This window comes from Lissotriton helveticus, chromosome 6, assembly GCF_964261635.1.
Source record: "Lissotriton helveticus chromosome 6, aLisHel1.1, whole genome shotgun sequence".
Lineage (NCBI taxonomy): Eukaryota > Metazoa > Chordata > Amphibia > Caudata > Salamandridae > Lissotriton > Lissotriton helveticus.
The window spans coordinates 1657418825-1657433111 of record NC_136067.1 but is presented as its reverse complement, the minus strand read 5'-3'; the positions used below and the strand labels follow the sequence as shown (position 1 = coordinate 1657433111).

Sequence of the window (14287 nt, the reverse complement as noted above, 5' to 3'; positions counted from 1 at the left end):
AAAACTCGCCTCCTAGAAAAAGAGTGTAGTGATGCAATGTTAGAAAGGCACTCGAGTATTCAAAGAACAAGAAATTATTGCCTCTCATCCAATGCTAGACGGCCTACGGATAAAAAATTCTCAAAACATGAATCACAAAAACAAGCAACAACTTATATCAGGTGTCTGAACCTGTAGATGTTAGAGTGGCTTACCAATAGCATTTAAGCCTAGTTCAGTGTATAAACCAGGTGTCTGCAACCTTTTCTATCGCGGCCAGGGCGACTGACGCTGGAATCTGGGGACCACGGTTCGATCCCCGGCTCCGGCGGCAGGTTAGCCCAGCACCATGTGACTCTGGGCAATAGCTCGCTTAATCTTCCCGACGGCCCCCCAGCGCCTAGAGACCCTTACGGGTGATTGTGCGCTTTACAAATGTGGACTTTACTTTACTTTCTATCGTGAGAGCTACTTCTAATCAGTGGAAATCAGCGTGAGCTACTGAAAGCTAAGCAAATCGAGCATTGTTACAAGATACCCCCACGACCATCTTCATTGACTTACGCCTTATGTACATAGAGCCAGATACTAGGATTTGAACAAAATACCTTGACTAGGGGCACTATGACAGGGCTGCCATGTGTGTCAGTTAGAGCGTGGTCTATGGGGATGTATGAACATATAAGCGTTTGAATGGGATGTATGGGTGACTGTCAGCCTGTGTCGTATGTACTTGTGGCAGAGGACATATCTTTCGCCATATGTGGCACCGTTAAATATATAACAGAAACATAGAACCATTTGTTTTTAAAAATGGGAGACAAAGTGCAGATAAATGCTCTGCAAAAATGTTCTTAATATGGAACATTTTTCTCTACTTGAAATTTCTCTCAATTAAACTAATTGATGTATTTTCCAGCTATAAATATGGCAAGATGCCGGTTGTGTGTAAAGGTGACACTTTGAAACGGGAGAAAATTAAACTGAAAAGTTAACTTTATGTTTACATGGATTCCATAAAGCTCATCATTTACATTTTGCCCCATTTCCAAGTTTCACATTTACAAACAGCAAGCATCTTGCTCCCAGTGGCCTGCAGATTCGGCTCACACAGAAAAATAAATCCATTTCTTTAAATGAGAGGAATTTAAAGTGAAGAAACAGATGTCCTAAAACATTAAGTAATTGGCTTAAGTAGAGAAAACAAAATCAAATGAAGACTTCTCTTAATCATTAAGGTAACTTTTAATTTTATTGTTCTCCCATTTAAAAGCTCTCAGAAGCATCATTTTGTTCCACACTCCAATATTGAGTTGACAAGGACTTCTATTTAAGAGTTGAATACCTCAGTGCTTCAGTTATTCATCTCCGTGTCCCATCCTGGGTCATAAGTCTGAGCACTGCTCATTCTCAGGCCATGCCATCTGCAACCTGATGATAACGTAAAATAACACAGCCTTCCCGTAAATTCAATAGAAAAATTTGACTTTTTGCTTATTTAAAAATTAACATACGGCTGTAAGCTACTCTGAAAAGGTCTGCGAGCTATTGGTAGCTCGTGATCGACTGGTTTGGAGACACCTGGTGTAAAACCCTATCCTAACTCTCCAACCTGTTTCTGGAATAAAAGGGGATTGTTACAGTGGGGACTCTAACTGCTAGACCAACAGTAGACCACGTGAAGTGGCATTTTCAAGATGTGTAAGCCACATGAGGAAATATAGCCCAGAGACTACAAGCAAGAGTATGGGCCAAGACGATGACAGAATATCTCAGCACCATTTCTTCCACCAACCAATGCCTGCTCAGGACCAGAAACGTTGAAAGAAAATATGAGTTTGAACCACCCCGTGCAGTAACCAGCTAAGTGGAATACGATCCTAAGAAATACAACAAAGGGACCTGCAGAGCTGCTCTAAACCACCAAGTTACTGAAAACCATAAAATGTACATCCATCGTTCACACCCTTTCATCCACCATACTGCTAGGAACTGATTCCCATTACATAAAACCTGCAACTCTGTAGTCATCAAGTATGATATGAAAACACTTTTCACACACGATCAAAAGCAAAGACAGCACCATTCTAACTACAAACCCTACATGGTGCAACCTGGTGTCTATGCAGGCAAGCGCTTCAGAGCCACACATAGGGTTAGTAAGCGCTATATAAATTCTGCAATACAAAACAAGAAGTAGCAGGCTAATTGGGAAATGGTGAGAGGAAGCTAGCAGGGGGGATTAGAAGAGAGGAAGCAGTAACAGAAACAAGTAGAACAAAGATTTGTCTTCACTTCTGGGAACACAATTGTGATGCGGAGTGATCACAGGCGCTGAAGGGATGTCTGGCAAAACCTGGGAGGATATCAGCTTCCTCTGGTTCACCCGTTCACCATTTCTCTTTACCACATATACAACCCCCTTCCCCACTGATTAAACTAAAAGAAGATCAACACTCACAATTACAAAATGTAAATAGATGCTACTCTGACCCATATAAGCTGAGAAATCTAGCGGAGAAATGATCTAACATTACAAATCTGTTTGACACAATGCTGTTGAAGAAGAGAATTCAGAACAATGCAGTGACATTAATTTCCTGGTCTATAGTGAAAAGTAGAAATAAAATCCATCATACTGTGACCTTAAGAGAATGATTTCCACTTTGAAGAGTTTGTCTAGTTCAGACAGCAGTTTTCGGGAGTAGAATAGGAAAAATCTTGAACTCTGGTTCACATGTAAGAAAATCCCCTTATCCCAGAGAAGGATCACTCATCACTCCCACAGTGCTCCTCTATCTTGCTCTCCCCGTAGGGCTCTCGCTGAGCTTCTCAGACATTTTTCCTGTCTTGACAGAAAGTTATATTCAATTGTCCAGCTGCTCTTCGTCTTGCTGAGAGAGAATGTGAGCTGAATATGTTTCACCTGTGCAACATCTTTTGGCTTTGTCAATGTTTTTTTTTAACATGATGCACTGCAGCGTGGGCTGCTGTGTAACATGGCAGAAAGTAAAGAAAAATAATCTGCTGCGATATGGCCAGGGTTCACTGTGTCATATCGCTGTTTTTGCTTTAAGCCATGTTGCACAGCAGTTCGCTCTGCTGTGCAATGGATCGAAAAACATTGAACAAAGCTAAATAGCACTCACATCCGTACAAGCTTTTTGGCTTTAATGGTTTTGGTGGTGATGGTTGGAGAGAGCAGTGGAACCATGGTGGGGGTGCAGCAAAAACTGACATCAGGAGGAGGGTGGAGTACAAGCAATACAATGGAGATTGGGTGCGAGGAAGGAGGACGCAACACCACAGAGGGCTGGGTAACTATGGGGGGGGAGGGGCAAGCAACATGAGGGGGATGAGGAAGGGAGCAGCAACACAACAGAGAGTGAGAAGAGGGCGAGAGAGCAAGCAAGACAAGAGAGGTGGGTGAGGAGGGAGGGAGCGGCAAACAATGGAGATCGGGAGACGGGCAGCAAGATGCTGGGAGGAAATGGAGGCACATGCACTCTTAGAATGTGCATGTAAAAAATTAAATAAAAAGTACCTACAGGAGCTTTCGGACAGTGGAAGGACAGTGGCTGTATTTGGTGTGTGCTCCACGGTACGGACACATGTTGCCCCAGGAGGAAGTAGGAGGCTGTGACTGTGGAAGTTGAAAGTTATTCCGTAAATTTACCTCATAACAATGTAAAAACGTGCTTTAACGTAGAAAATGCATGTCAAAATAGCGGTTAGAGAAAATGTGCTTTTATTAAACACGCGAAAAGTTCAAATGCTGCTCATTTCTGCAGGAAGTTCCCAATTACATCATTCTTTAACTGAAAGGTCTCAATATTTTCTTGAATTCTTTCCTATCCCTTTAATAAAATAAATGCCTTTTTGTAAATGTTGATTTAACATTATAGCTGAACTGTAGAACTTGACACCTTCATTAAATGTGCTGTGTGCTGTTTGCTGAAAAATATATTTATTTCCTTCTTCACACCATATGCCTCCATTATATTTCCAATTGTTTCTTCTGCCACATGTTTATAATAAACAAGTATATTAATGAAAGAAAATGCTCATTGTAGGTTGACATTTTATGATCTAACCAGGATATTCCAGATTATAACTTTTATTTTCAGAGAGCAGCTCATTGTTCCACAATGGGACACTGAATAGCTAACAGAGTAGGCTTGCAAAGGTTCTCATGAAAACCTTCCTAGATGTATCTTTCTGTAATACGCTGTAGCCACATTCAAATAACTACATGTCGACATGGAAGCTTACCGTGGGAATAGAGGAAGACAGACATTTGGAAGATCCTTTCCTATTGGTTAGAAAGGATTCAACATTCGAGGTTTGAAACCTGTTTTGTGCTTTCTATATAATGTTCTCCTAGCTAGAGAGTTAAGGCATTAGAATGCACCCCTATTGTACCATTCCCCTTAGCCCTTTTTTGTGCTAGCCAGAATTGCCATAAGCTACTGCTAATGGCGATTTATTTGTTTTCCTTACGCTTTATGAGGAGCCTTTCTATCTTTATGCTGATCATTGTTACCGCTGTGATTAATTTCTTTCCCTGTTTTAACGGTTGCTACTGCATCTGTAAGGGAACTCCGCTTAGTCTCCAGAACTACTCGGATTGGGAAGTTCAACTTCTTCATAGTTCTTAGTCTTTTACTCAAAATTTTACTTGCTCTTTTCCGAAAGGAACTCTTTATGGGTTCTTCCCTGGATAGGTTAGGTCCTTTAGATAAAGATAGAGACTAATTCCTTTATGGAACATGCTGTTCCAACCAAAAATTCCTCGATTATTTCTGTAAATGGGTTTATTTGACTAATCTGAAAAAAAAAATACAGACTAATCTCTTAAAGAGAAAATACATTTTTAAAACATTATCAAACCTCTCATCAATGACTGACCATCAAATGCTGAAGACAAAGTTTATTTTAGAGATGTGTTTGGGTTGTGCTCCATTCTATTCTAATACGGTGATAAAGATTTATCAACGCCAAGAAGAGTGGAAATTGGAAGTTCACTTAGGAAGTTTAAAATTGAACTATTTCTACACTTTTTATGAGATTTCCGCGCTTGCAAATTAGTGATCAATAAGAAGCAAGGAAATGAGGGACGTCCAAGCCAACCAATGCTAAATATTAGGAGGGCTTTACAACATGTTACGTTTTGTTTTAAATGTAACAAAAGATTACGCTGACAGCGATTTGGCTGTCTTAGACGAAACCCAAAAATGAACCAGACATGGCAGTTTGTTTGTTTTCTTACTTTTCATGCGCCTTTTTGGCATTTCCCCCTCACCGAGGCAAAAAGAAGAGATGAGGGTAGCTAGAACATCAGTTTTGGCAAAGAGAGAGAGACAGAGAAACACTGCAGGATCTCATTGGTGAGCTACAGCTCCTGCATCCATTGCACTCATTATTTGGACTGGGTGGTGGAGCTACAGCATCATTGCCCTTACCTGCAGAACAATAACACCTGTTACTTAATGCCTTTTTTTATGCACCCGCACTCATGGCTCAGGCTCATAATTGCATCGAAGGCAATTAACGACTGTTACTGCCCATCTCTGCAGGCAATAGAACTTAAATAGTATCTTAGTATTCTCAACTATCCCAGGTGTTCGCCAATCCATCCTTGATTATTGGAGTCAAATGTATGGTTTCCAATTCCACGATACAAAGTCCTGACGATTCAAAAGGCACAGGATAACAATTACAGTATTGGTCTAGAACGACAAACAACTGCAGCATCCAGTCAGACTAAATGCCATTAAGTGGCAAGGATTGCATGGCACAGTTGGCGTTGATATATTTATGGAAACTGTGGCAGGCATGAACAGCACCCTTTGCAGTTGGAGGTTTCTTACTGAGGCTGTTGAGCAATGAAGCCAGCCATATAGAGAAACGCTGAGGCCTAAAGACCAAGACAAGTTCCGAAATGTGCACAAGTACTAGTGTTTCTGTTGGGTACATACGAGTCCTACAACGGATTGGTAAAACTAAAATAGATTGGGACTGCTGAAAGGTTAAAGAAGCTGAAATTCACTGGTGTGTTTATTGAAAATATACTGAGGTCACTTGGGTCATGAATGTAACCAATCACAAGAAAACTCTACCCAACAAGCTAGCAGAGACTGAAGAATGTCAACTTCAGCTGAAAAATACTTGCTGATTTATTCCTTGGCACAGAAGCATGTTATATGACACTACCGCCAAGCAATCGTGAAAACAACAGTGCAACACACGATTGCATCTCCTCCAGAAGGGAAAATGCTTCCATATGTTACATGGGAGACAAAACAAAACAAGCATTAGAAATGCAATCGGGCTCGGATTTATTTGAGTTTGAGCTAATGGCATTGTAAATGCCAATGTATTGTTGCTATGTGTTATGGAGTGTGTTCATGTGGTGTGTACTGCCAGTGATCTCATTGTGAGTGTGAGAATATTGCACCGTTACTGCCTGTGTTGTCCTTCTTGTGAGTGTGAGAAGCTTGCACCTCTGCTGCCTGTGGTCTCCTTGTGAGTGTAAGAAGCTTGAACTGCTGCTGCCTGTGATGTCCTTCTTGTGAGTGTAAGAAGCTTGCACTGCTGCTGCCTGTGATGTCGTTGTTGTGAGTGTGAGAAGCTTGCACAGCTGCTGCCTGTGAGTATGAGAAGATTGCATTGTGCATCTCTGTGCTGTGCCTGTTCTTTATAAGGGACTCTTGCTCTGTTGCTGCTGCTGCCTTGGCACAGTACCTGCTGTGAGTGTGTGAGGGAATCTTGCACCGCTACTGCTTGTGATATCCTTCTTGTGAGTGGGAGAAGCTTGCACCTCAGCTGCCTGTGGTATCCTTGTGAGTGTAACAAGCTTGCACAGCTGCTGCCTGTGATGTCCTTCGTGTAAGTGTGCTCTGTCATCGGTAGTTGAGAGTGGTAGTGGAGAGTGGAGAGTGTTAGTGGAAAGTGTTAGTGGAGAGTGGTAGTGCAGAGTGGAGAGTGGTAGTGGAGAGTGGTAGTGGAGAGTGGTAGTGGAGAGTGGTAGTGGAGAGTGGTAGTGGAGAGTGGTAGTGGAGAGTGGAGAGTGGTAGTGGAGTGGTAGTGGAGAGTGGTAGTGGAGAGTGTTAGTGGAGAGTGTTAGTGGAGAGTGTTAGTGGAGAGTGGTAGTGGAGAGTGGTAGTGGAGAGTGGTAGTGGAGAGTGGTAATTGGTAGTGGAGAGTGGTAGTGGAGAGTGGTAGTGGAGAGTGTTAGTGGAGAGTGTTAGTGGAGAGTGTTAGTGGAGAGTGTTAGTGGAGAGTGTTAGTGGAGAGTGTTAGTGGAGAGTGTTAGTGGAGAGTGTTAGTGGAGAGTGTTAGTGGAGAGTGTTAGTGGAGAGTGTTAGTGGAGAGTGGTAGTGGAGAGTGGTAGTGGAGAGTGGTAGTGGAGAGTGGTAGTGGAGAGTGGTAGTGGAGAGTGGTAGCGGAGAGTGGTAGCGGAGAGTGGTAGCGGAGAGCGGTAGCGGAGAGCGGTAGTGGAGAGCGGTAGTGGAGAGCGGTAGTGGAGAGCGGTAGTGGAGAGCGGTAGTGGAGAGCGGTAGTGGAGAGCGTTAGTGGAGAGCGTTAGTGGAGAGTGTTAGTGGAGAGTGTTAGTGGAGAGTGGAGAGTGGTAGTGGAGAGTGGTAGTGGAGAGTGGTAGTGGAGAGTGGTAGTGGAGAGTGGTAGTGGAGAGTGTTATTGGAGAGTGTTATTGGAGAGTGTTATTGGAGAGTGTTAGTGGAGAGAAGTTAGATCACAGAAGCTCTTTGTGCTCCACGTGCCGCCAAGCTCTGCAGAACAGGAGCTTAAAGCGAAAGAGAGAAACTGGTGTGCTATAGGGGAGAGGAAAAAAAGAAAAGCTTCAGACTTCAGTTGAAGGCTAAAAACGCGTAGACAGACAGGTCCAAAAAAATATTAACGTTTCTTAACAGGCAGACGAGAGGATGTGGCTTAACAGCTAGAGCGGCCGACCTCCAAGCTGGTCCAACTATAACTGCAGGCAAATGCTATTTTTACAGCATAAACCCGAACACATTATCTCCAGGCATGTTCGTGGTATACAGAATAGAATGGTATGTCTTATTTATTAAATTTCCTTCCCAGAAGGTACCGAGAACGAGAGACGTAAGACTACAGGAGAGAAGAACAGGAAAGATGCAAGCTTGTGTGGGAACAGGCACAGAAGGGAGAACTGACACTAGGTGACTAATGGGGATTAGGAGCAGGGTAAAGAGGAAGTGTTACACTACAAATCCCACGATGCACCGGAGAACTGCAGCAGCACCCGGGTGGCACCAATGTCGGCCCGAGATGCCCACTGGCTGGATCCCGTAGTTTCCCGTTGAATTTCGGCAATCTTGGAAAGGAAAGAGGCCCGGCCCTTTGCCCAGAATCGGAAGGGTGCCCGATCTACGGGGAGCACGTGACATCAGAGCATGAGAAAGGGCACGCGAGAGATGTGCAGCGCGGAACCCCAGGCAGACAGCTGGAACTCATCTCTAGCAAGGCGGGGGTGACCACGGCAAGGAGCGCGAGCCCGCCCCTGGGTGCCAGGGAGGGGCGCGCGGTCTGGAAGGAGGCCACCGCCTCCCTTAGTTGTGCTTCCCAGCCTGGCATTCCCGCCTAGAATGCGGCATGATTATGAATCCAAAAGTTGTGAATAACATTTGAGCCATTGTGGTAACAGCCCCGGACAAAAATCTACAACCGAACAAAGTCTAGTCCCAGGAGCGCGCTGTGAACTTTCCATGTTCTATGGCGTAAATCACATTCACATGTACAGCTCCATCCGAGACCCACGCGGCATGCGCTCACCACAAGATCCATCCATCTCACAGCGGCACCACTACGGTTTCAGGTGTATATGCGCCTTCTGCTTTTGACACCGGTCTTTGCGTGCTCACAAATGCAGTGCCCAAAAAAACAATAACTTAACCTTCGTGTTTTCTTATTTATTTCCATGGATGCTATACATCATGTATGTGTACTTCATTCACAGTGGTCACCAGCGAGTACATAAGCATTTTAACAGTGCTACGTTTCAGTTTAAATAACACGACATCGGCTTTCCGCTTTCTTCTGGACATCAGCTGCAGCGTAATTCTGCACACAACCCGCGGCAAGTAAAAGACACACAAACGGAGGAAGCAGGGTTTAAACTTCGACAAAGATAGAGAGCTCTGAGAGCGGCAGAAGCTGCAACGGTGTGCACAAACCAGCAAATGACAAGTCCTGATGAAATGACGACTCTGCTTCGTACCCCGTATTTCCAGTGCCCAAATGTAAACAAGCCCCGGAGACCACCGCAATGATCGGCATGTCTGGACCTCAGTGACATACGAAAGAAATTAAAGCGGCGCCATTACCGTATCCCCATTTATTCATACAACGCAACGTAGTCATAACATGCAAGAACAAGGAAGCTGCGCGCTGAGCGCTGCAGAATTGTGAACGCGCCCGGCCATCTGGATTCACTAACGGAGGCACCCTGACAGCTCCTAATTATAATTTATGTACTTCTTTGCGCGAGCACGAACGAAATATGCCCAAAATGGCGGAACAAAACTACATTTACCCTATCACTTCAAGCCTATTAAAACGAAAACACAAGGAAGACGAATCACTGGCCAGATGACAGAAAACGCTAAGGAATGTGTGGAATTCCTCTCGCCAAGGCCCTAGGAGATACTTCTTTTATTTCTTCTTTAACATTAGGATCTCGAAACTCCTCCCCCACTTACAGTGGGGAGGAGTCCGAGCCCTAAAAAACTGCAACAATCTCAAGCAAATGAAAAAGAAAATCGACAGAAAAACACTTACATGCCGGTTGACCAAGACTAAAGTAAAACAACTCTTCTGTAGAATAGACTGACTTCACGGTCTTCTTCTGTTTGTCCTCCTCTTTCCTACTAGAGCCTTCTGTCAGTTTTACCAAAGGATTGTGTACAACTCGGATGAGGTGTGAGCCGGAGCGAGGGGTGGGTTGTAGAAGAGGGGTGGTGAGAAGATGCAGAAGCTCACTCTAACCAAATCATCAAATTACATTAAAAGCAATCGGCTCCTTCTAGTTTTCAGATTTAAACAGTGCATGCTGAGTCAGATGTGACTGCCGATTCTGGAGCTTCGACACCACAAAAGTCCCATTTGACATACCCAATGTGTCACTTGCCCAGCAGAAGACAACTATGACTGGATAAGCAATGTACTAGATAGAGGAAGGTGTAGACACCATGGAAGACTAAAGCAACTGCAAACCTACTATATTTTCTGTTTATTTTCCCTCCTTGGGTCGTATTTCAAAAGAGCCCACGTGCAGTTAACTACAAGGCAGTTGCCTTCTCGTCCTGTGGTGGACGGTATTTCAACAATAAATGGAGAGGCAGGTTGGAGAGACAGCTACACGCACATCTATAACACACACACCACATGCATTCACAAGTGTGCACACTCACCATTCACGTCTACACACATCCCCAATCACAGAACGGACTCACAAATAATAAACACATTCATACATGAACATATGCACGAAACATTTTTTTTAAAAAGAACACTTACCTTCTGCAGGATGATACGTCTTGTGGTTCCAGAAGGGTTGGGACTGCTGCCTCCTCTCATTGGCTCATTGCTGCCACCTCTTATTGGCTGACCTTAAGTAAGCCAATGAGAGGAGGCAGTAGTCCCTACCTCCTCACAGAGTGGGATAGGGTCAGTGAGACTGCTGACCTTTCGCCCTACTCTGTAAAGTGGTGTCAATGATAGACACTTGGTCCACAGCACTTCAGAGCTTCAAACTGAAGCACCCAGGTCCAAAGCTATTCCTGATGCTCCCCCTCGTCACGAGGGGAAGGCCTCAAGGTGCCTTGCCAGCTGAAAACGTCATGCCCACAGAGCTGTGGTATCTTCAGCCCAGCTAAGTTCCACTCAGACAGCCAGGCGCCAGCGCATTTTGCACATGTCTAACTCCTGGCTGTCTGACATGAAATAGGAGTGTCTGTCAGGCTGACCTTTGCTCATCCCGACAGACACTCTTTATGTAGGTCAAAAAGGTGGTGGGGGTTGTCCCTCCACCCTAAAGGACAGGCCACTGTTGCTCTCGTCTAAAGGCATGTCACCCACTCATTCCTCCGCCCTGACGAAACATTGCAATGTGCTTGCTACCTTGTTACATCTTACCAAAAGAGCCTGAGGATCAATCCACATATTGCTGATTTTTTTACAACGTTTTTATGCAATTCATTTAGACAAATTAATAAATTAAAAACTTCAATATAATATTTACCAAATCTGTTACACCAGCCAATGCGAAAACGCCCAGCGCAACATTGAAATCTTCTTGAACGATTAAATAACCCAATACGGGCGATAGTCCAATTCTCGTCATGGAGAGAAGATTTGGAATTGTCCAGGGGTTTTCATACTGTGGGAAATACAACAGATCGTGAATACATCATACAAGGTAATCAAAGAATAACTGGCTGATTATGTATTTTAAAATTGGTATCCCAACCTTAAACAACTAATATAACTATTTACACAGAGAAAGTAATTATCATAGGCAATAATACAACACATTCTTAAGTGACAGAGTTTAGGTCTAGTATCCACTTATGCATCTACCTCGCTTTTGCTAAGACCTTCGGAAACTCTGGTGAATTGTTTGCCAAGACCAATCAATCATTTTCTTTTTCTTCAAATCTGGCATTTGTCCTTATGTTTTGTTGTTGTTGTTGTTCAAAAACAGAAAACTAAAAACCTGTATTGATCAGCAGACTATCGCGATTGATGTACCTTTTTAATTTATTTTATAATTAATACTGAAAGAGAACGGTAATCGGTGTTCTGTTATACCCTGATGCACGATAACTGCAGAAATGCGATTGCGGCCGGCCCTCGGGTTGTAGGCCAACAGCTGTGTTATTCTAAAAGGTACAATAAAGGTTTTTAATATAAAAAAAAAAAACATCTGCCATTTGCACTGGAGTCGGTTTGTTGGGGAGGGTAAAGGACGGCAGTATAATTTACAGGACCCTTAACATTATCCATTTTACATCCCATTGATTGCCATCAGCACCCACAATACAAACTCATCCTGCCAAAAAGGATGCCAATATAACTCGAGAGATATTTTTCAAGACCCGGATTCCATCTCCTTGATCGCTATCAGATCCACCGCTTCAGGGTTTTTCTGCCACTTCACTGGCACCAGTAGCTCCCCTCATAGCCTTCACTAGATAATCCCAGCAATAGACAAACCCCTGCAGCCTTCAGCCACATCATGATAACCATCCATTATGCTTTTGGGTTCTTTCTTTTTAGAGTCCTTATAATGCTGAGCACCAGGCACACTTTATCTCACAAATACTTCTTAATTTTATTTGTTTTAGAAATATGTTTCCTTTTGATTAGGTTTTTCTTGAATTATGATTATCTTGTTAAACTCTGTTTTACTAACATATTGATTCTCTAACTAGGGACCATTGTTCCTTGATAATTCATCACTGATACTGGTGGCTTGTAACATGGGGATGGATTTTTATCTTTACTTCTTTTTGGATTTGGAGATGGCACAATAATCATAATATTGTACCATTACAGCACATAGGTGTGCAAAATATTTGATATATGCCCCATAACATTGAGTAAAATGAAAGTTATTTATGAAACCATCAAAGTGACCTTGATTACATGCAAATTGGATAGTTTGTAGTGAGGACATTTAAGAATGTGAAGTTTTAGAATAATAATGTTCTGCTTAACTTGAAAGGTGTCCATCATGTTGCTTCTTGAAGTAATTTTGGTAAGTTTTTCTAATTTGATACGTTATTGTGTTTCTGAAACATGAGATGGATGCTTTGAATTGGAAACTCATCGGTTTTGATGTAAATAGATAAAGTGCAGGATTTTGGTACTATTGCAATTTGTTCCATTAGATTAGAGATGTTACACTAAGTAATTGGTTAATTCTATAAACTCTTTACCTCATTACATTTGTAGGTTCTGCACTATTAGATTATGGAACCAGAATGATTAATCTTATGCTAGAACACTTTCTAATTCAGAATTTGCTTGCACTGGCTGTATAAACAACATATATGGTAAGAAAGGATAATTATCGCATATCTTTACTCAATCACAATACTAATGAAAACTGTTAAAAAAAAAATCATTCAATGGCTTCTCTTGCGGATAGATTTTATAATATGGGCGATATAACTTTTCCTGATGTAACAGTAAGGATGACCTTGTAGAGATAGAGGAAGATAAACAGATTTGCCTGAAGTTAAATTATTATTGAATTCAATTTAAAATATGAAGTATACAGTAGGTCTTTAGGGATTTCTCTGCCTGCTCAATAGGATTACTAAAGATACTAAATATTTTAGTTTTATCATATCAGTCCTATAATATATATATATATATATATATATATATATATATATATATATATATATATATATACAAACACACACACACACACACACACACATATATGTGTGTGTTTCTTTATGAAAAGATAATCTCCTCGAAATATGAATATCTTTAGATAATTTTTTGTTTGGTGTAACAGATTACCTGAAGTTCTGTTAGCAACAGCGCTGGCAAATATAATTGTAGATTGAACACCTGGTCAATAGATTCCAAATTGGCTAACCATTTCAATGTATTGCTTACGTTTTCAATTTTTATTTGTATTTTATACTGTTCTCAAATTGCTGGATAGTTAACTGTTTTTGCATCTATTAGTAGCGATGTGTCTCCTTTTTTATGGTACACCCAACTGTTTGTCTTTTCTTTCCATCTACTCTTTAGTTTTTCAATTTTAGCCCCAAACAGCCATACAGATAAGCAAATAAAACACGCGTGGCAGTAAGAGCTATAAGAATTTGGAATCATCATTAAGATATTAATTTACAATTTTCAGCTCCATTTTAAAAAATAAAAGCGAATGAACATGGACTATTATCTGCAATGAGAACAAAAGCTTGAGGTGAACAGAGATTGAAACTATAGGATCTCTGTACAACATTAATGTGCATATAAATGTGGCAATATGTCATTCAAGCCATATTGGAACTCACAAACGCATTTGAATACTATTTCATGCAAGTTTTTGACTTTATTTTTGTTAATACTGACATCATTACTTACACTCCCCAATCAAATATTGTGAGCTTTGATGTATAAAATTAGATGGATTTTTGATCTATTTGGCGATCTTCAACTAATTCAAATCTATTAAGTTCAGTAGCTGTACGCTATGTTGCTGGCACTTGTATAACACTTTCATCTACAATTATGGCACTAA

At 41.8% G+C, this 14287-nt stretch overlaps 1 protein-coding gene across 2 annotated transcripts in view; it reads right to left on the bottom strand.

Moving 5' to 3' along the window:
- Window positions 1-14287, bottom strand: part of CRLS1 (cardiolipin synthase 1) — a 133137-nt gene that overhangs the window by 82567 nt on the left and 36283 nt on the right. For both annotated transcript variants that reach the window (XR_013596251.1, XM_078649517.1), the window contains exon 2: window positions 11261-11398. Coding sequence is in view for 1 of the 2 variants with exons in the window: in XM_078649517.1 (XP_078505643.1) it covers window positions 11261-11398 (138 nt within the window). In the remaining variant the exon portion in view is untranslated. The remainder of the gene's footprint in view (window positions 1-11260; window positions 11399-14287) is intronic.